The sequence below is a fragment of the Taudactylus pleione genome, unplaced genomic scaffold (genome assembly GCF_031769625.1).
Source record: "Taudactylus pleione unplaced genomic scaffold, aTauple2 ptg000070l, whole genome shotgun sequence".
Lineage (NCBI taxonomy): Eukaryota > Metazoa > Chordata > Amphibia > Anura > Myobatrachidae > Taudactylus > Taudactylus pleione.
The window spans coordinates 3,128,629-3,152,413 of NW_028284472.1; the positions used below are offsets into that span (position 1 = coordinate 3,128,629).

The following is a 23,785-nucleotide window of genomic DNA, read 5'->3' on the forward strand; positions in this document are numbered from 1 at the left end:
GGTTTGCGCATGCACATTACAACCCATACGCATGCGCAGTTGTGCGAACATCGCTCAGAGCGAACGAGCGGCCGCTTACGAGCAGCTCTGAATCAGGCCCTCAGGACCACAAACAGAGCATGCTTTCCAGGTCTCCTCACAGAATCACAAGTGAAATAATTATCTCCACTTGTGGAGTGAGTAATGACTACACCTGTGCACCAACTAGGTGACCTGGAAAATGTGACCTATGTGGATTCCTGAGGATTGTGTTGGAGAACCACTGTTATAGCCTAGAGCAGTGGTAGCCAACCCTGGTCCTCAAGAGCTAGCAACGGTGCATGTTTTGCAGGTCTCCTCACAGAATCACAAGTGATTTAATTAGCTCCACCTGTGGATCTTTTCAAATGTGTTAAGGCCCCCATACATCAGCAATTGATTGCAGCAATCGTGCAAATTGCAATCGATTGAAAAAGGGAAAGATTTTTATACACAATCGATTGCTGATGTATGGGGGCCTTTAGTGATACCCCTTTTCCACCTAAATTCCGGGTCTGACCCGGAGTTGGTACAAAGTTCCTATCCGGATCAGACCCGGAATTTTGCCGACGCCGACTCGGGATATTCCCGAGTCAGCGCCGCTCACACCGCAGTCGGGTCTGCATAGCCACGGCTTTTGCGGAGTGAAAGTGGTCGCTTGGAGATGACGTCATCTCCAAGCGCCACTGAAGCCGGACCAATCGGCTGGCTAGCAGCGCACTCCAGGTCATCGTGACCCGGGGTGCGCTGTTCTCACAGCAGGGTTTCACGGGCTACGCCCGTGTTAAACCCTGCTAGTTGCCTGGGTTGGATTGCCGGGTCACTCGAACCGGCGATCCAACTCTCTTCCCTTTTACACCAGGGAGCTGCCCGGATTAACCCTTCAAAAACCCGGGTTTTAGCTCCGGTGTAAAAGGGGTATTAGTAATTAATACATCTGTGCACCTGCTAGGTGGTCTGGAAAACGTGAACTGTTGGTAGCTCACGAGGACCGAGGTTGGCTACCCCTGGCCTAGAGCACAGGTTCTAAAACTCGGCCCTCAGGACCCCAAACAGTGCATGTTTTCCAGGTCTCCTCACAGAATCACAGCTGAAATAATTAGCTCCATCTGTGGATCTTTTAAAATGTGTCAGTGAGTAATAAATACACTTATGCTCCTGCAGACCGAGTTTGAGAACCTCTGGCCTAGACCTAGTCAAGGCACCTTAACAGTCCAGGTTTTTAGGATAGCTATACTTAAGCACAGGTGACTTAATTAGCACATCAGTCAGTTTGATTATACCATCCATGCCCAAGCATGGATATCCTTAAAACCTGGACTGTATGGGGGCCTTGAGGGACGAATTTGGGAACCCCTGGCCTATTGATCACAAATGGCTAACACCATCTCCAGATGCTATTAGCTATTGGGGGAATCGAGCTCCACAAATCTCGCTTTCGGAGACCAATAAATTGTGATAGACTTCAATTCTATAGATTGTAAGCTTGCGAGCAGTGCCCTCCTACCTACCTATGTCTGTCTATTACCCTGTTTTGTTCTAGTAATGTTTCCAATTGTAAAGCGCAACAGAATATGTTGCGCTATATAAGAAACCGTTAATAAATTACCATTATTTAAAAAAAACATGGGAACCGCGATACTTAGCTATACGCTGTTTTCACTTAATTTTTTTTTTGGGTGGGATTTTTTTTTCTGGGGGGATTTTATGAAATAGGCCCCAAGCTGTGAGCAAAGTTAAGCGATGTTTTCTGAAGCGCAAAATCCACAAATGTGCGCAGAGGAACACAACGCAAAGCTGCGAAGGAACCTCAGGATTTTGGAAGTCGCCTCCTGTTTCGCTGAATTGGGCGAAACTTCAGCCATGCCGAGGGGAGCGCGGGCTGCGAAAAGCTGGAACGGTTTTCATGTGCAAAAAAAGTTCTGGATGGGTCTTAAAACAAATATCTGTTATTTATTTCATCCTTTGCTCCCCTGTAGTGACTGTGGCCATTGGCTGCACCCACATACAGCATAATAATAAGAGGCATAATAGCAGCAAAGGCTCCTACACATGTAACAAAGTGTCAGTGCCCGGGAAGTGACAGGAGACACAGGGGGCAGAGTGCTACGTGCAGCAGATCCACCCTGCACAGGGCCCGGGGCCGGATGGGTTAAGAGGGGAGGGGGCCTGGCTGCTCCTGCGCTGCCGAGGAGGGGGGAGGAAGAGGAGGAGAAGCCCCCGCTGGCTGGGGAAGGAGAAGTTTAGGGCAGCAGCAGCAGCAGCGGTGGAAGCAGGGAGGGGGGAGAGAGAGCCGGGACACCGCGGCGGAGATGGCCTTCAGGAGGAGGAAAAGTTATCCCATCTTCAGCCAGGAGTTTGTCATCCACAACCATGCAGACATCGGCTTCTTCTTCGTGCTCTGCATCCTCATCGGGCTCATGTTTGAGGTAGGAGGGTCTGTGCCCCCCACCCTGCTGCATTCCCAGGGGGTAGAGAGGGGCTGGCGGGGGGCGATCCTTGCAATATGCCTGTATTCTGCAGGGGTAGCCTGATCGCCCGTATGGGGAGAACAGGGGGGTTTAATATTCACAGGAGCAATGCTGATGTGTCCATCTCTCAGATGTTCCGCTTCCTGCCCTGACCCGAGTACTGACTGCCCTGTGATTAACCCCTTCTTTCTGCCCCCAGCACTGACTGCCCCATGATTAACCCCTTCTCTCTGCCCCCAGCACTGACTGCCCCATGATTAACCCCTTCTAGCTGCCCCCAGCACTGACTGCCCCATAATTAACCCTTTCTAACTGCCCCCAGCACTGACTGCCCCATGATTAACCCCTTCTCTCTGCCCCCAGCACTGACTGCCCCATGATTAACCCCTTCTCTCTGCCCCCAGCCCTGACTGCCCCATGATTAACCACTTCTCTCTGCCCCCAGCACTGACTGCCCCATGATTAACCCCTTCTAGCTGCCCCCAGCACTGACTGCCCCATAATTAACCCTTTCTAACTGCCCCCAGCACTGACTGCCCCATGATTAACCCCTTCTCTCTGCCCCAGCACTGACTGCCCCATGATTAACCCCTTCTCTCTGCCCCCAGCAGTGACTACCCCATGATTAACCCCTTCTCTCTGCCCCCAGCAGTGACTGCCCCATGATTAACCCCTTCTCTGCCCCCAGCACTGACTGCCCCATGATTAACCCCTTCTCTCTGCCCCATGATTAACCCCTTCTCTCTGCCCCAGCACTGACTGTCCCATGATTAACCCCTTCTCTCTGCCCCTAGCACTGACTGCCCCATGATTGCATTTACCCCTATGACTGACTGCCCCATGATTGCATTTATCCCTATGACTGACTGCCCCATGATTGCATTTACCCCTCCCACCTGATCCTAGGACTGACTGCCCCACGATCGCATTTACCTCCTCTCCTTTCTCCCCCTTTCTGTTTGGCTTACTATGGGTCATAGTATTGCTGAGATCCAAGAAAAAAAAATCTACTTATTTACTAAATTTCCTGACTATCCCTTAACTCGGCCAATAAAATACATTCAATTACTTTATGGTCTTCTAAAGCCTGTGCCAGTATGTGCTGTTACACTTTGTGCAGTCTGATGTCTGCTAGTGAGGGTCTGTGTGTCTTTTGCTGGCTGCAATGGTGTCCCTATGCAACCCCAGGCCAGACACTGGGGCTTATATGACAGGGCTATCTGAGAACATGGGGTGGAGATAGCCAACTGGAGTGTCTCTGTCTCATGTGAGACTACAATTCCCAGCATGGCCTGCTTGCAGGGACTTGTAGTTCCACACCAGCTGGGAAGAACTCTGAGATAGATGGTTTTTCCACAGATCTATTTTGTTGCGTGATGACTATAACCAATATTTAACAAACTAAAATAATATTAATGAATGGAGAGTGTGTTGCATACAGTTGGTCAATGGCAGGCTCCAGATTTAATGCAGGACAGTAATGGTCGGAACTGAATTGTCAGGTAATGGACACGAAAACATTTATGTAGGTTGGAGTTTCTTGATTTCTGCAGAACTTTATGAGTTGGCTTCGAAGGCTGTGACACTAGGCTCCCTTCAGTGACTATTAATTCACTTTGTGATGAAGATGGGAATATAAGAGACAGCCTTTAAAATCCAGAGCAACTAAAGGCCCCCACATACGGTGCTTTTTTTTTTTTTTTTTTTTTTTACACAATTCGTCCGTTTTCGATCTATTGGAACGACAAATCGTTTAAAAAGTGTAGTGTGTGGGGATAACTATACTGTTGCGCTGATCTCTTGAACCTCGATTTGGCACACATGGTTTCGATGGACGATATGTTGATGCGATGGACGATGAATGATATGTTGTCCCAATTCCTGGCCACTCCATTTTGTACCAGCCGACGGAGAGGCAGGAGATGCATCGTGCGGCTGTTTGCCGCCAAACGATCTATATTAACGATTTGCAGTCGTTAACGACCCATCTATATCGTTTGGTCCATGTGTAGGCACAGTATCATTTGTTCATGAGTTCAAGGGCAATCGCAAACGAGATTGGATCGTCTGCAAATCGTACCGTGTGTAGGTCCCTTAAGGAAATAATTCACTGTGTTGAACCTGCTGGTACATATGTTTTGGCAAGTCTGTGCATGTTATGTGATCTAGACAGTAGGGGTGCAGGAGCCGCCATACAGCGTAAGTCATTTGCAAAGGGATCCCTCAGTTTGTTGTGCCCACAAATGGTAATATGGCGTCATGAATTAACGTTTACTGTCCAGAGTCTAAAGACTGGAACATTGACTAAAAGTGGGTTCTCCACTTTATGGAAGACCATGTGGCCATTGTACGTTATTTGATGTGGTTATCATGATGGCTTCCTGCATTTTGTAGGCAATCCTCCATGGAGCTCAATCATGATTGACAAGGTCCTCGTTTTTGATTGGGGACTGTGCAGGTCCCATGCCCGGAGTGTTTGCCACGTGCACTGTATGCAGCTCTGGCTTTTTGGAAAATGGAGCAGTACCGTCCTAAGTACACATTATGCGTTCTATCCACTGACCAGCTGCAAGTGTGCTGTAGCCAGGGGCGTATCTATAATGGGTATGCGGTGCACGCGGGCCCCTGAGTCAAGAGGAGCCCACACCGCTCACTCTTGCACCCATTGACTTTCTACCGCTGCTGCAAAATCACCAGGTGCCGACGCCATTTTCCCCAAGATGTGTGCACGTGCAGTAGATCCTAGCAGACTGCAAGGGTCTTTCAAGCACAGAGCCTGGAGAGGGTGGGGGGCTGTATGGAGACCGTACACAAGCCCCCTCGATCTGAAGAACCACCTATGGCTGTAGCCCCCTTCTTTTTGGTCAATCTATTGCCAGTTAGGCAAAGTAAGTGTTTAATTAGGGGTAATGAGTGAGGGCGCATTTGCAGTTGGTACAGTATGTCTTTGTCTTCTACGAGTAGTTATCGGTAGGAATATCTAGGCGCCCCAAATGTCCGCTGACACTTTAGCGTCACATTTCCTAGGATAGGAATTTAAAATTCATGCTCCTCTTTGCATCCTAGACTACGTACTCTTAAGGTGCATACACACTAGGCAATATTTTACACGATCTGCCCAATTCTGACGCATCGGAAAGAGAGAGAGTGTAAAATATGTCCTAATCGTGAGTGGACACTCTCGATCACGCTGCCGATGCGCGTACCCGCTGGTCGTACATCGCATCCTCAAATCATGCCTGCTGCGGAGGAGCGGTAGGTGAGGTAGTTGTCTGTGTGTGTGTATATATAATATATATTCTCATCTCTCTCTCTCTCTCTCTCTCTCTCTCTCTCTCTCTCTCTCTCTCTCTCTCTCTTTCTCTCTCTCTTTCTCTCTCTCTTTCTCTCTCTCTCTCTCTCTCTCTCTTTCTCTCTCTCTTTCTCTCTCTCTTTCTCTCTCTTTCTCTCTCTTTCTCTCTCTTTCTCTCTCATTTGTATATAATTTTAAATTGAGAAGCATTTAGTTAGTAGTTGCCCCGTGCACAGTGACATATTTGCACAAAGCTCCGTTTGTGTTAATGTTTTGGGCTATGTCTGTGTATTTATCAGTCTATCTCTTTAGCTGCTTGTTATAGAGACACACCATAAGTGCTCCGGGGGGAGAGTCCACAAAGATCCCATCCCACATACTGCGGAGAGACCCTTTTAGATGCCACCATCGGTTGCGCCATTGATACTTGCGCCAGCCCTATGTCAGGTGCAGTTTCTCAGTCAGACTATGCCATCCAAAGTTAACGATTGATGTCTTGAGCGACGCTCCCGTATGTCTGATACCCTGCGCTACATACAACGCAGCGCCTTTATGCCTGTGCTCTTTGTGGCTTAGACACCGTAGGAGTTTTTAGGGATTTTCGCACACTAGCAAAATATTGTGCTGCCCGCGTCTCCATTGTGGTGGTCGCATGCGTTGTTATTACGGGTATAATGTATATTTTATTTTATAGCCAATTACCACCTTTCTGTAATGTATCAGACCCAAGTGTAATATTTTGCTCTGCTTATACATTTATTGGGTAAAGGATAAGACCAGCTGTGTGAATCCTGAATACAGTAATCCAGAGGTTTCCAAACTCCGCCATTACAGTACAGGTTTTAAGGATATCCATGCTTGAGCACAGGTGACTTAGTTAAATCAAATTGACTGAAGTTGGTAATTAAGTCACCTGTGCTCAAGCATGGATATCCTTAAAACCTGTACTGTAATGGCAGAGTTTTGGAACCTCTGCAGTAGGCCACAGGTTCTCAAACTCTGTCCTCAGGACCCCAAACAGTTCATGTTTTCCAGGTTTCCTCACAGAATCACAAAATTAACTGCACCTGTGGAACTTGAGTAATGACTACACCTGTGCCCCTGCTGGGTGATCTGTAAAACGTGACCTGTGTGAGGTACTGAGGACCGAGTTTGAGAACCTCTGCAGTAGGTGATAAATCTGGATGGAGACAGTGCAATTGCCTATATAAAAATGAGGCGGCCATCTCCTACACCGCGATCAAAGTAATATCGTGCCCTGTCTGCGACCCCCCCCCCCCTCCCCTACTCAAGAAAGCTTTAACCCTTCTCTCACCAGGCTAAGACCAGCTAATCCTTCACTGCTGTGATTACTATGCGCCACACAATAGCCTATTAGTGCGGATTAATTAGCAGACTGTGCTTTGTGTGAGGTTCCCTGAGCCGGCTGTTTGCAGACTGTGTTAAACATCAGGGTTGTTAGTGTCACCTAGACGCTGGGCAGACAGACATTCTTTCGGGGTTCATGCGATGAATTCCAGGAACCCATCGGTGCAAGCCATCCTACCTCTGCAGATCATGGCGCACTACAGCACCCATCATGTCGTGTTTTCAGTTGTTTCATTATGTACAGCCAACTTTATAAAGTACAATTAGTCTAAAGAAGAAGGCAATATTTCACTAACGGCTTTAGTTACCTAATAATGTAGTCTTTTTTTTTTCTTAATTTGCTTTTTAATTCTATTGACCTATCAAGCTTTGCTCTGATTATTATAGACCATGGCAGCGCTTGAAGTGAGCCGGTATGCAACGGTCTGGCATACCGGCACTTCGAGAATTTATTATTTTTTTTCGCAATTTTCATGTTCGGGTGCGGCGTACCATTAGGAATTTGGCCGCTAGTACGCCGCACCTCCACTCACTTTTTAGCTGCCAGACTGCGTCGCCGAGCAAGACGGTGGTGCTCGGCAGCATGACCGCATCTCTGGCTCCGCTGCCCCTGCAGTTCCAGCCAGGTGCCGTTCAGGGCTTCTAGGAGCGCCCCTAAGTGTGGGGACTGGGCGCATTTCTCCTGTCTGTTGCTCCTGGACCATGGTGTTTGTAGGTTTATTCTAGCCCAGGCCTGGCCAACCTGTGGCTCTCCAGATGTTGTAAAACTACAAGTCCCAGCATGCTCTGCTACAGTTTTGTTATTAGGGAATGGTAGAACAGTTGCTGGGCATGCTGGGACATGTAGTTTCACAACAGCTGGAGAGCCACAGGTAGGCCAGGCCTGTTCTAGCCTATCACGCCGTCTCATTTTTAAACCCAGCGCGAAGGATGTATTGAATTGGGACCCGTGTTTTGATAGCTACACGATTTGCGTTGCCTCAGTCATAAAATATTCACAGGGATGTGCAAAAAAATGAGGATAAAGTACCTTTTTCTGTGGTTTTAAATGGGCGGGAGGGAGAGGGGTCGATACAGTAAAAAGCGCTCTTCAACGACTCTTCCCATATTGGTGACTGTTGGAGTCAGCAAATCTAGTGTTTCAAAGCACAGTGAAATCTGTCTTGCTGAAACGGGAAATGCTGATAGTAATGTAGAACACTCCGAACTGGCAAACTGTTGATTAAAGCTGGGTAGACACCTATACAATCGTCAGGCCGACCACCTGATATCGGGTGATCGGCCCGACGGTTGTATAGGTGTTATAGGCTCCTGCAACTCTCTGAATCGGAAGGTTACATCTTATGTCCTGTTTAATATTCTACCTCCCGATCACTAAGAGCAGGGGTGGCCAAACCGGTCATCAAGGACCCCTGACAGCTCATGTTTTCCAGATCACCTGTGGATCTGTAGAATGTGTCGGTTAGAAATGAAGGCACCACATTTAAAATGTGACCGTTAATGACTACTTCTGTGCACCAGCTAGGTGGCTGGGTTTGCTACCCTTCACATAGAGGAACATACAGTGTGTTCAGGGTCACTGCATCAAGCTGGGTACACACTACTCTGCTGACTTGAGGGAGCAGTTAACCCGTTCAGCTGAGTGTACCCAGCTTTAGAAAGTTTTCAGATACAACAAGCTATTACTTACAGTGCGACGTAGACCTCTAACAGTAGGAAGCTGCGACAAGACTGTTTTTTGTTTTGTAATCAAATAAACAAAGTAAAAGCAACTCTTTGCACCTAAAATGAAGATTACTTGTGTAAAACATCTTAACATCCGCTAAGGGTGATGATATTAATATGATGTAACTATTTATATGTATTAAACAAAAACAAATGCAAAAAAGCAAACTTGTCCCAATTACACATTGCTGTGAGATTTCTGCAGCAGTAGGCGATTCTGTCATTATCTCCATTACCCTAGACCAGGGGTTCCCAACCACGGTCCTCAAGGCACACTAACAGTCCAGGTTTTAGGGATAGCCATACTTGAGCACAGGTGACTTAATTAGTGCCTCAGTTATTTTGATTAAACCATCTGTGCACAATCATGGATATCACTAAAACCAGGACTGTTAGTGTGCCTTGAGGTCCGAGGTTGGGAATCACTGCCCTAGGCACACGGCCAGCACAGAGTCCATCTGCTGGGAAATAAGTTTCACCAACGCAACACTGGGGCCTATAATGGGCCTGCTGCAATGAAGGATTCTGGGTAATGGCGTTGTACACCCCTCATTGGAGAATGCTTTTACACCGGCAGCACATAAGTAACTTAATTTTCTCCTGAAGCAGAGATTATCTGGAGGTCAGCACTGGTAAACAAACAGAGCTGCACTATGGTCCAGTGTATATGATGTAACTGTCGCACTAAAGTCTATTCAGTTGTAAAAAATGACCAACTACATATATACTGTACATTCCTAGGTGGTCCCTCCACTTAGCTTATATGCGACTAATTTAACTGTGGCTCCTCTGTTTCAGCTGAAAGTGAGGGGGAGGGATCGCAAAGCAGGGATTGTACCTTGTGATTGGTCCTCCTGCTTACATACGCCCTCTCCATCGCCATATTAAGAGGTCGTATATTTGCCGGTTCTGTATTGCTCTAGTGATGGCCAACGATGGCTCTACCTTTTGCTGGCTTTAGATCATTGATTGAAAACCATTGATGGTTAAGCCAACGATGGCTGGTTGCTGCACGTGCGCAGACCCACAACATTGGCCCCTGTGCCGACCTGGTACAGCATCGGTGGCCGGCCAGCGATGGCAGTGACAGTTTCCATCAGATATCGATGGTCTATGGCTGACTGCCATCCCTGTGTAATTCTGTCTGGGGGGGGAGGGGTTAGGTTAGAGCAGCTTTAAACATTAATGTTTATTAAATACATTTTTGGTAAAGGAGTTGGTAAACTGAAGTAACTTTCTGTAAGGCCACTGAGCTTCACATGATACTGTGGCTTCATTAAATAAATGTAAATTAATAAATCACCTATTTTTCACCAACAATCCCCTCGCAGTAGGTCGAGGTAACAAAATCGTCAGTTAAAATGGAGAGCACTGTACCCAAGTTATACTTGTCCGCTGTACTAGTTAATCTCGAGAGTTATATTCTTCCTCCGTATTTCCAATGTCCTCTACTTTGTGCACCCATTGCCTTATGGCCCCTAAATCAGAGCTTACCAGTGCCCCAATTCAGCCGCTGTTATTTGGAGACAGAACAAAGACTACACCCCCGTAAAGCATTAGGGGCTTAGGGGTCTATTTACTAAGCAGTGTTAGGAGGCAGAGTGAAAAGTGATAAGGTACCAGCCAATCAGCTCCCAACTGTCATTTTTCAAACACAGCCTGTGAGATGGCAGTTGGGAGCTGATTGGCTGGTACCGTATCACTTTCTTATCACTTTTCACTCTGTCTCCTAACACTGCTTAGTAAATAGACCCCTTAGTCTCATGAGCGAGCACTTGTGCACTCCAGGAGCCCAAAAGAAGCTGTTATTATCCCACTCCTGCCGCTGACCGTTTTTATATATCGGGATACAGCTTCTTTCATTGTCCAAAACATTTTTAACGCTCATTTGGTGATTCCCCCATCTAATATGGTTCCCGTTCTTCACAAGCCCATCGTACAATACATGAAGCCTTGTTTGTTTGTTCACCTTTTGCTGTGTTATCCCTTTATCCCCAGTTCCCGGATACTTTTTAGATTTTGCAATTCGCATATTGCAAAAGAATTCCTTGGCAGCGCGTCCAGCCTGTTGCCGCTGACTGACGTGACCTTGCCTCTGTAGGATGTTTGTGTGCTCTGTGTTCTGTGGAAACTATAAATTGGGAGAGTAGCCCGTGGTCTGATGTGAGGAGTTGTAGGATTCCAGAAATTACATATTTCATGTTTCTCTGTTTTATAACAGGAAAGCGCTCTGGAAATTTGGGCTGTAGAGTATGTAAGTTGTAATATGTGACATTTGCAAAGGCAAAAAGTTTGTTGTGTAAGGAAGTGATTTTGGTCAATGCATTGGCTTTGCTTCTTGTCTGTAGCACAACATTTGTGTGCTTTGGATGGGTTTTGAGATCAACGTTGAGGCTCCAAATATAGGGCGGCACGGACCCTGGCAGAATAAGCAGTATCATGCATTTTTTGTGATTTACTTCATGTCCAGATTTTATTCCAACTGCAAAGTCCTGCCTAGGCCCCTTCATGTATGGTGAACCCTGATCCATGCGTCACCCTCTGCATTTAGAGAATACAAGCAGAGCTTCTTTTGTAGATCAAAAACTTTTGACTTGCTGGGAGGACATAAAAAATTTCTTTGATCATTAGCAACTTTGGGGCCAAAAGAAGTGCCGAAACTGCGTTCTAACACTAAATAAGCTCTGACTGGGTACAAGGAGCGAAAGTTAATTGCCCGGTAAACAGTTCTTGCATTCAATTTTTGCCAAGTCTGTTACTAACTGTCGGTAAATTTAATAAGGTTCCCCTGACCCCAGGCAAATAAACAAGTCTTATACTAAAATTAACTTGACTTTTTTTTTTTAATTCAACGACCGTTTCACACTGTGATAGCGCACGTATCATTCACTTCAACAATGGCTTATGGTGGTACAGGTGGAGTCTTCCATATCCAAATATTCTGAAATACGGAATAATTTTGGCATGACTGAGATAATGAAACCTTCGATTTTTAATGGTTCAATGTACAAAAACTTTATCTAAGGCACAAATTATTAAAAACATTGTATACAATAACCTTCAGGCTGTGTGTATAAGGTGTTTATGAAACATAAATGAATTTCATGTATGTACACAAACTTTGTTTGAGCCACAAAATTATTGAAAATATTGTATAAAATGACCTGCAGGCTGTGTGTATAAGGTGTATATAACACACAAATGCATTCTGTGTGTATATTTGGGTCCCATTCCCAAGTTATTTCATTATGATATGTAATACGGAATATTCCGTTATCCAAAATACCCCTGGTCCCAAGCATTTTGGATATGGGAGACTCAACCTGTACACACCTAACTGCAGTTGGTCGTTGTTCATACACACTGAATAACCATCATCTGCCATCTGTCCGGGGGTCTCATCGGGGCCTCCCTCCCAGGTGCCTCTGCAGCAAGTGTATGGGCGGTCGGCTGACCACCCGAACACGTAGCACGATGTTCAGATATATCTGCCATCGGCCGCGCTGCACAGCCGACGCGATATGTCTGTGAATAACATCTGTACACTCTGGCTGACACACACACACACGATATATCAGCTGTTCGATTATATCGGCAGGTGTGTACCTACCACACATCGTTAATACTTTGTTCATTGTTTTTTCTACTGTTATCACTTTCTGATTGATTATAATTGGAGAAATGTATTAGTAAAATCCCGGCTCTCAGTTTTTTTTTTTTTTTTTAATTCTTCTCCACACGTCAGTAAATAACAGGCCTGCGCTTCTTATATCGGGCGTCTCTCCTCAGAGACTTCATTGTGACGGGTTTATTTCACAGACTTTAGCCTCCTGGCTTTCAAAGCTGGCTCTTCTATTCCATATGCATTTTATTTGTGTGTGTATATGGTGGGGGATGTGGCCTTGGAGCATCTTTAGACTGAAATAATTTGAGGCTAGAATGCCTTTGAGCGTGGTGCCAGTACACCTTATATTATTGGGGCCGTGGAGCTGATTGACGCCAGTGGCCCTTTCTCTGCGGCATTAATATGTACTCCACGTGCTTATGTGTACTTCCTTCCACCTTTCAAACGGGATGTAGTCAAAATGTCGACATAATCAGAATGACGGCCATGGCATTGGGCTGCAGGAGGTTTAGAGTTTGGGGGTAGGGGATTAATACTCCACAGAACGCTGTAGGATTGGATATGATCTATAAAGTTCTGTCTAATATTGAGGAGCTATATGTAGAAGAAAAATCAAATGTGTGTGGCTTCCAGTCCTATTTATTAAGGTGCATACACACATGATTTTTTGAACGATTATCGATAACGATATTGTTCAAACGTTGAAAAAAATCTTCACTTTCTGAGTTAAAACGAACGATTATCGTTCATGCGCATTCACGTCTTGTAGTTCAGTCAGACTGACCAACTGAACGATTTTCAGTAAGGGATTATGCAAAAATCGTTTGTAGTTCAAAAAAATCGTTCATTACAGTTAGCAAATGAACAATTTTAGTAAACGATTTTCGTTCATTTTTCCCTTGGTAAAACGAACGAAAATCCTTTACTAAATCTGTGTGTGTGTTTGCAGCTTTACTGATACAGAACATTTTGTGTATTATTTATTATTATTTGATTTTTGTCTCGCCAATAGCTTAAAACACCATCCAGTAAGTGGCACAGACGAAAGGGTTTCTCGCGTTCATTTCATTAAACGCGTACGCTGGGGGTGGGGGCTGTTCCTGGTTCCCGTCTCTCCCTGCAGGAAGTAGAAGGCAAATTTCTCTGCTGAGCCAAAATATGTCAGGAATGCGCCTTTCCTGAGAGGGGTTATTTATCCAGAGCTGGGTCCAGGGCCCCACTGCTCAGTGACTGCAGTGTTTAAGACAATCTCTCCCCTTGTACACCTGGCTCTGGGGAAAACCTGCATCACTATTGACCAACATTATCCCTAAATGGCGGGTTTCACTTTTTTTATATTTTATTTTTTATTCTCCCCCCTTCCCCTGCTGCAGAGTGCCACGTTTCCAAAGCTGAATGGAGAGAGGTGGAGGGGGGGGGAGGCTGTTACAGGAAAAAAAAACTTTATTAAATATCGCCCGGCCTCCGGCTTTCTATGAATGTAGAAGTGAAACCATTATTTCCTTCTTAGTAGCTGCTGGCTAAAGTAACAGATAAGGCATGAAACCCTGAACACGTGCTGGTTCCTTTTATCGTCACGCGTGTGAGAATTCCAGACGTTTGGGTGAACCTGTTTGTTCTCATAGAAAAAAAAAAAATAATAATCTAAATACCTTTTATGTATGTGTAACACGTATAAACATTTTTGAAACTTTTTTTTTTTTCTTTTGGATGTATAGATATTTTTTTATTTATTCTTTCTATTAATGTGGAAAAATGTTCCATACAATGGTTTTACCCCATGTTCTTTGTTACGCGGAAGGCAGAGCCCCAGCATTATATCACAAATATGACATTTAAATGTTTTTTGTTTTTTTTTCCAGTTAAATACTTCTATAGCATTTCGCCGCCTGGGTTTCACCACGGTGTAACCATACCGCCTGGCCGGCTTTGGGCACGACGACTGTACTATTTTTGCGAATCTTATTGTAACATAGCTTAAAATCTAAATTGCAGTCTGAACAAGGTAAGTTGTCATTTTATCATCCTTGGTTTCCGTAACCATATGTAGAGGCCTGAGCCCATATGGGGAATATCCTCTGTTTAATGGGCCACTGACAGATGGGAAAGGGTTGTAGCAGGAACAAGGGCTAGACGCACACAAGTGCTTGCCGTAGAATTTCTTGGGGGGGACTCAATTCAACGTGATGTTGAATACCCGCTGGAGGGAGCTCCCGCAGCTATTCAATACACAGCGCTGTTTGGGCACGCTAAGGATTTCTTCTCGCACCCCCCTGGGGATGCGAGGAGAAATCCGACCAAAGTGCCGGGCGCGCAGCAGTTTTTCTGCTTAGCGCGGCGCTAACAGCCGCGCCCCAGGAACTTTGGTCAGAGAATGCCGGTTAACGCGCCTTAACACCCTTGTTAAGGTGCTATAACCGGCAATTCTCCAACCACACAGTGCACTGAATTGAATAGCTCCAGGAGCTCGCTCCCAGCGCTATTCAGTTTGCGTTGAATTGAATCGCCCCCAATGTTGGTAGCAGCTTGCAGAAGGCGGTCCGATTATATAACATGTTGGAGAAAGCATGTTCACCCTTCTGTCCCGATTTTCTATGGAACCTTCCAATTGACCTGACTTTCAGGACTTTCCTCCCAACTCCAAAGACTATTGGGAGATGTGTCCGTGAATGCAGGTTTGGATTTTAGTGAAGTAGGTTAGGGGTGGATGAGAAGTGTTAATAGAGCCCCTGGGGAGCGTTTCATGCCCCAATATGGGATACGTTCAGTATCCCGACAAAAGGATGCCGTCGGTCAGAATGCCGACGCTGGAATCCCGAAGCCGGCATCCCGAGGGTAAGGGGTTAGGCACTAGGAGGAGGGTTAGGCACTAAGGGGGGAGGGTAAAGTTTGGAGTGCGGGGAGGGGGAGGTTACGTTTAGGCACTAGGGCAGTCTTCGGCAACCTTAATTGAGGTGTGAGCTATTTGAGAAAAACAAAACCTCCTGAAGAGCTACTAAAATTGTAGAAAAAAAACAAATCTGGCTAATAACCGCACAATGGAAGGTCATTTCATGAAAATGAAAAAACAAAAATGTTTCATAGAAAATAACAATGCATTTAATTATTACAGTGATATCGTTGGAATTTGTATATAAACTTTTTAAGAACAGATACATTTCACTGTTCATTACTGGATCCAAGCAGGTACGGGCAGCAGAGGAGCAAAAGACATAGGCAGGGCTGCTGCGCGATTTTCCGCCGTGGGTGGAACCACTGGGAAGCACAGGCTGCGGCAATCGCCTGAAATGCTTTACCTGTGGGTCCACCCATGGCATCGACGTCATGGGGGGAGCACACGTCAGAGGTCACTTCCTCCTAGTTGACTCTGCAGTACTGCAGCTGGGTGAGATACCGAAATTAAGAGTTACCGGTAGCTCGTGAGCTATGGGTTGGAGACCACTGCACTAGGGGGAGGGGTTAGGTTTAGGCATGAGGGAGGGAGGGGGAGGGTTAGGATACCGACAGACAGGTGTCTGTATCCTAACCCTGTCGGGATGCTGGCGTCTGGATTTTGACCGCCGGAATCCTGAGCGCCAGCATCCCGTACCCATCCCCCAAATATAACATCAACCCCTTTCCTCTTTTGGAACCACGCACTGTCTTGAAATGCAAGGATGAAATGTGGGATGTACCCATGTCTGTCCTGTGTCTAGAGAAGGGAAAAGGTGCTTGGCCTGCGAGTGCATTCGGGAACGTAAGGCATATGGGAGGGCACGGTCTGCTGATGCAGTCAGTTGGAAGGTAAACAGGGTACAGCTGTTGGGTGGAGTGAGAAGTCATTTGAGGCCAGCTCAGAGCATGCAATGGGGTTCATAACGTGAGGACGTGGAGCATAGCGGCAGAGGCCATAATACAGGTGCTCATTTATGCTGCAAGCAGAAGTACATCATGTATTGCATATAGAGCCCAGTTTAGTTACACCCATTTTTTTTTTTTTTTTGGAAGAATAAGATGGAGGTTCAAACCAGTATCTTGACTAGAGCCGCATGGGGTCTCCACTAGGCGTTGTCAGTAAGCATTTCCAGGCTGGTTGTAAACTCCACTATGTGTACGCTGTTTCCTCTACAGAGCAGTGCTCAGACAGTACTGGCCTCTCAACGATATGCATGTCACATACTTCCCCTATGGAGATAAAGTACCAACCAATCAGCTCCTAACTGTCATTTTTCAAACACCTTTTATCAACAAGTTTTATCATTCACGACTAGGGGTAAAACTAGTTGCGTATGATAACGGTGCTCCAGCCAATCAGCTCCCAACTGTCATCTGTGTGAAAAATGAAAGTTGGGAGCTGATTGGCTGGAGCACCATTTATCATATGCAATTAGATTTATCACTCGTTGTGAATGATAAAACTCGTTGATAAATGAGGCAGACTGTAACGTGACAGGAGCTGATTGGTTGGCTCTTTACCTTCATCCACTTTATCTCTCTCGAAGGCTTAGTACACAGAACCCGTAGTTGCTAACGGGAAGCAACCTTAGATCTACCATAGTAACCATTTCCTGTTCCTCAGTGAATTCAACCAATGAGAGGCAGCTATAGGCTATATTAAGAACCAATTGGCTGCCCAGCGCTAAGGTTGTGCCCAGTCTGTAACGCTGTGTGTTGCGCTCTTCTACTGGTTGACCATGGCCCCAAACTAGTATACATGTTAGTCCAGGAAAAGCTTCATGTAACGCTGTTATTCGTGTATTTCAGTAGGATTACTGACCGGAAGTCCGGTGAGCATAGCAAAAAAAAAAAACAGAAAATCGTCCCCCCTATTAACTTGCCTTTTGTGGCCAAATTCAAATATCTGTTACTTTGCCGCAATAAGCATACTGGTGTCAAAAACTTGTTTTCGCTACTCAAATAGAAATCCGCTGTAATTGATCAAAGCTATCAATGGGGGGTTTAGCGCAGTTTTTAGTTTGCTCTCCCTACCCTAAGTAGGTGAAAAGTTGGGGAAATTTTTATTTCAAGGTCGAAATGTTTGTACTTTTTCTTGCAGAATTTCTGGCACAGCACGTTACAGAAAACATAATTTAATATAACGACTTGATCTCTCTTATTATATCCTGTACCCAATATTCTTAACATTTTCCACCCATGTGTATTCACTTGTAGACCTTGAATCACCAGAGATTAGCAGTGCACGATGTGATTTGTAGTTCAACAATGGCTTGCAATCCTTAGGTCACCTATATCTGCCATAGAGAGTTGTGTTTATGATCGGTAACCATCTAAAGCCGGGTCTACACATTAGAACGATGTGTTGCCGGCCAGTCTAACTGGCGATGAGACGCTATAGTACATACACATTTGCACGTTGCAGGGGGCGATTGCACGACGTGGGATGCCATGCTACATTCGCCAGCATGGCATTGTATACGATATCTTCTGCTTGACCATGCAGCATGTGACCGCGGGAGCGCGCAAATTATGCATACACACTTAACGATATGACAGATTTGTCATTTCCATTTGGCCGGAAGCAACACATCAGGCCGATATTCTTTAGGTGTGTACCCAGCATAAAAGGTCTATAATGGACCACACTTTCCTAGGAAGCAGTGACATAACTGAGGCATGAGGCACTGATTCAGCCTACAAAAGGTGGATACGCTCAAGGGTCCAGGTTCCAGCCTAGTGGTAATAGATAAATAATAGTCTATTTTTATGTGTATTTTTGACAGACAGAGGGGTCAAGGGGACCAGACTAGTACCTCGTCCTAGGGTCCCATGGCCTTTTAGTCAGGTTCTGCTTTTAGCTTTCGCTGGCTGTGGAGGGGACCTATGAGAGTTGTAGTTCGAATGTTTAGACTCTAGCGGTAATTCATAGCAGTAGATGCGTCCGTTGCTTCGGTCTGTTCCCTTGGATAATGTCGCCAGTTTCTATCGTATTACAGTAGTTTTGGCTGCTCCGACCGATTATCTGCTTCCTGGATGGGGACGGGATCTTTGATATGTGATATTGTAACCAGGAGATAAGCTGATGTGCAGAGGAATTCCTCAGACACTGGCTGTTTCCACTGTCATTTTGTGCCTGAAATGTAAAACCAATAGCAAGGAACAATAGTGGGAAAGCGCCAAAGGGATAAGACCGTCCAGGTATGAGCTATGTGACGCAACAAGCCTGGGTTTTTGGAAACTTTTTGTAAGTGACTAAATCTCTCATACTGTATTCACCATTACTGCATGGCCGGGCGTCAACACTGGCAGGAACCTGGCACAGGGCCTGGGATTCCCCTCAGTCCTTCGTTGGTGGGAGCAGAGCTGTTATCCACACTAGATACTATAGGGGGGGAGGGGACCTGCTGAATTCCCAGGCCGGCTTGTTTAGTGGCCTTTTCCTGAATAAGCTGCAGTCACTGCATGAAGGTTTATAAAACATGAGGCCAGAGATTGCCCACCTGGGGCGCTGTGGGCCTTTAAGAATTTTTTTCTTGGGGGTATGGGGGGCTCCAGGGGCAGATTGGACGACCTATCAGGCACCTCGTTCACTGTGTACCTGCTATATTGCTCCATCCGGCAGATTGGACGACCTATCAGGCACCTCGTTCACTGTGTACCCGCTATATTGCTGACAATGCGCGCTCCCGCGTGTCGTCAGCGACATCGCCCGTCGGAACTGCATCCAGGTCCGATGGCCGATATAGTCAGCGGGGGCCATGCTGTCCAGGGCCGGTTCTATAATTACGCATGGTAGGCAGCCAAGTAGGGCGCCACATAATTAAGGAGGCCGCGACCATGCTGATATATTAAACAATACAGCCAGGAGCATTGGCAGACCGCGGGCAGACTGTCACTGTGACACAGCTGCACCGCCGTTGTAATGGGCGGCCGTCTGATTTGCTTGTATGGGGCGACGTCACAAGGTCGCAGGCACATCGCGCTAGCAGGGCTGGGGCGGGAGCACGGTGGTGGAGAGTGGGACGGGAGACGTGGCCCGCGTTTGCTAGAGTTATATTGGCGCCAGCGGCCATCTCTCTGCTGCCAGTACTGTCCTGTGGACTGGAGCGGCAGAACCACCCGCCTGGGCCTCCAGTTGCCGTCATCGGGATAAGGTATCCACATCCCTCCTGGCCCAGGGCTGCCTGGCTGGCCTTCTGGTAAGTTGGTATAACACTGTCAGTGTGTCGCAGGAATATACATACTCAAATCAAGTGATGAGGGCTTAAACATGCTAATGGTGTGGATTTATAGATATAGCTAAAAGATATATATCCTCACCAAAAAGAATTTGACCCTAGGCTATCATAGAGCTATATCTATAAATCCACACCATTAGCATGTTTAAGCTCTCATCACTGTATGCTGTAATATTTTTTTTTTATGGAATAAAGAAAACCTTTGAGAAGACTGGTGAGTGCACCCCTATTTGTTAATAAGGCCTTGATGGGTTTCTCATGGGTTGGTTTAATAGACGTGAGTGTGGACATCTCTAGCTACAGTATATCTGTAGATGGATATAGCTGTAGTGAGGCCATGCCCCACCTTTTAGGATTTAACAAACACAAATGTAGTGAGGTAAATAATAATATATCTATCTAATATATATACCTATCTCTCTGGGGGTGTGTGTATGTAATATATATATTTATATTGTACGAAAGAATAAGGCGCTCAGGTTTATATAAATTTTTAAAAATTCTTTTTACGGGATTCAGTGCAACGAACAAAATAAATATATACAAACACTTCCCAGTTTAATGGCTGGCTGCTCTTTGCAGTAAAATGTGAAACACAGTTAAGCAAAATTAAATAAATAAAGATAAAAGAGCGATTACTAGTGTAAAAATCGATTTAAAAAGTGCATAAAGAGACAAGAGGATCCAGAGACTTATCTTATCAGGGAATGATCTTCTGTCAACTGACCATCATTTGAATGTATATGAAAACGAAGAGCATAAAACCTCACTTAGTGTATACCGTATATAAAGAATGTCCAGTGGAGAGAATAATAAATAAATATATATATATATATATATATATATATATATATATTTATTGCAAATTTAGGAACACTTAGGTCTCAGACATATAAAACCTCCACAATAATTTTAAAATGATATATTTAATAAAAGAATTCAGACAACAGGCATATACGGTAAGTAGCACACGTACAGGAATGAAAATAAAAACAGGTTTATCTGTTCATATAGGTGGTCCCAACGCGTTTCATCTCATGACAGACTTCATCAGGGGGATCTTATTAATAATATTTTTTTTACACACATACTTGCATGCAAGTGTATATGTCTTCACACTGGTCTGGCAAAGTGGCTAGCCCAGACGCACTTACTGCACCTGCCAATCACTCGGCTGCCTTGGCAAGAGTCCTATTACCCTATTATAGTAAATTGTGGCCATATAAGAGTTTCTATCACTGCGATAAACATTGATAGAAGATCTTTACTACCTACATATATTTATGATTAACCCCATAATGCCTACATTAATGCCTGCCTGACTGTCCCTGTCGTGGCCTGCCTGACGGTCCCTGTCGCGGCCTGCCTGACGGTCCCTGTCGCAGCCACTGCGATTGCTTGCGCAATCCGCTGCTGAATCGGGTCCTGTGTTGTTAGGATACACCTCATAGTACGTTGTATGTGGGGTGGATTGTTTTTCTTTTGTTTTTTTTTCTTAGTCGTTGACTAAAGATCTTAATTGATTGTGGAACAGAAAACGCCTACGCTTAAGAATAAAGACTCGTCGTGTACTTCCTTCAGTGTTCTCGGCTGTCTTTGTGATCGATATTTAGGAGAAAGCAGCAAATTGACTATGGATGAAACCTTTCTGCCGCGGTGATGTCACTGGTCCTAGTGAAATGATTGTTCTTCGTGAAATTAATCTCACAGATGCTCCCTATAAATACCATCAAACTGCATTTTCTATTTTTAAGTAATTTACATTTCAGATTTATTTTTTTTTTTTCAGTTATACAAAAATGTCAGCGAGGCCGTAACTACCAGCGGGGGCTGTCTTACTGGTCAGTCCCATGTTTCTATGTGCGTTTTATTGGCATTGGGCGCTACAGGGGGGCCCTTACAAAAGTTGCTATGTTGCCCATAAATTGCTATTTGCACCCCTGAACAGTGGCTTACTTTTAGGAAACTTTGGCCCGTATTCAGTTTGAGGCGAAAAGTCAGGATCTGCGATACTTTTTCGCCGATGACGTCATTTTCACCTGTTTTGCTTTTACCCCGTATTCAATTTGAAAGACACTTCGCCTAGGCAGAAAGTCAATGCAATGTACTAGGCGAAAAAGTTTCGCCTATGAATAGCAGGCGGAAACTAGTGCAGAATTCATGTTATCGGATGCAACGTTGCGGGAACCGCCGTGCAGCCTTCAGACAGTCCCCCAAAGGTAAACTGTGTCCAAAAAAAAACAAAAAACACTTAGGGGCATCCCAAAAAATGACTTTGAAAAAGGGGGCGAAAAAAAAGTTGGGGTGCAAAGTTAAAAACTAGCGAACTTGACTCTGGGGGGGGGGGGGGGGGCCCAAGTATGCCCCAGGTGTTTTTTTGATTGCAGGTGTTTGTGGCAGGTGGATTTTTCTCTTTTTTTTTTTTTTTTTTCCCAACTTCACTTTAGCAACTTTTAAATATGCTGACCCCCATTTTCAAGGACCCTAAATTTGCTGGGATAAGTTATTTTCTGGAAAAAATACTCCTGAATACTATTCTGCACCACGTATAGAAAAACGCTATTTAGCAGCTATTGAGCCCGTTTAAAAACACCAAATACCTTCAGCAAGCCAAATCGGGGGGTACCATAGTGAACCCCCATGTCAAAGCATCTTTTGGGGGGGTGTCAGGCTGATTTCCCCATTTCTGACTACTTTTCGCCTGTTCAAGTTTCACCGGGTCCTGTTTTCACGTACTTTCAAATTGAATATGGAGATGCGCGCGTGTCCGCGTGATATTTTTCCGCCTGCAAAAAAGGCGAAAATTCCAGTCCGCGAAAAAGTATTGTGGCTCAGCTCAAATTGAATACGGGCCTTTGAGCGCTAAGTCTCAAGTGCAAAATCGGACTAAGCTGGCGACATTGTACCAAGGCACAAATAAGGTCAAAATTAAAAAATGAGGAAATATGAATTTATTATAGTGTTAGTTTTTTTTTTTTTTTTTAGTTGGGGGGTGGGAGGGAGTCATTACCCCTAGATAAGTGTACTTGCCACAAATAAACTCCTTTCCTCGAGTTCTGACAGTGACAGTCACAGCCTTGCTTACTGAATAGTCCTTTAGTGTAAAGATGGCGTGTGTCTAGCTACTGCATTTGGTGGCATATATGAACAGATCATCATGTTCAGGAATTGCGCCATTTAACTACAAGTCTATCCCCTGTGCCCTTCATGCCAGGTGTGCTAATGACCCCAGGCGAACTCCCATCTGACTATTTTGGATATTGATCTAGCAGAGGGTGGAGGGGGACAGTATGGCTGTGGACAATATACAAGTAACAGTAACGTCCCACATGGTGCGAAAATGGGGCGGATGTCTGGACAGAAATTAGCAGCGTTGCATAGTGATCAAAATCTCTATGTGTGTGTGTGTGTGTGTGTGTGTGTGTGTATGTATGTATGTCACATTATTATGACCACGTCCTACATTTGGCAGCGCATAGCCCATGAAGTACGTCACGTGCCGCGCGCTGGCTTGGTGGGTATGTAAGGTGTGCGATAGGACATCTGCACACATCACTTGTTGCTGTCATGGGTAAAAGGGGCGATTTTATCAGAGTTGCAAAAATGGATGATAATTGGCCTTCGGGCCGAGAGTGTCAGTATTTCTGAAACGGCGCAGTTTGTGAACTGTTGGCGTGCTGCTGTGGTGAAGGTGTATTGTGAATGGACAAATGGCACCTTTGCGAATAACCGACATGGAAGGCTTCAATTTTCACGCCGGTATCGGAATTGGACCTCCGCTGATTGGCGAAGTGTTGCCTTCTCCAAGTAGTCACGTCTTCTGCTTCATCGAACGGATGGACGTTGCCGTGTCAGGCGAGAAACATCGGAGAACAAACACCCTGGAACCATTGCTGGAAGAACACCAGCTTGGTGGTGGCAGCGTTATGGTCTGGGGAATGTTTTCATGGCCTTCTCTGGGCCCACTCATCCATGTGGAAGTGACCGCAACCGATTTGGTTATGAATCCACCCTTGCAGACCACGTACACCCATACATGCTGATTGTCTTCCTTGAGGCGGATGGGATCTTCCAGCAAGACAATGTGACATGTCACATGGCTAGAAATGTC

General features: G+C 45.4%; 1 protein-coding gene across 1 annotated transcript in view; it reads left to right on the forward strand.

Moving 5' to 3' along the window:
* Positions 1–2,248: 2,248 nt before the first annotated feature.
* TRAM2 (translocation associated membrane protein 2) overlaps positions 2,249–23,785 on the forward strand; it is a 54,128-nt gene continuing 32,591 nt past the window's right edge. The window contains exon 1 of the mRNA XM_088467220.1: positions 2,249–2,447. Within this exon, the coding sequence (XP_088323346.1) occupies positions 2,331–2,447 (117 nt within the window). The 5' untranslated portion in view covers positions 2,249–2,330. The remainder of the gene's footprint in view (positions 2,448–23,785) is intronic.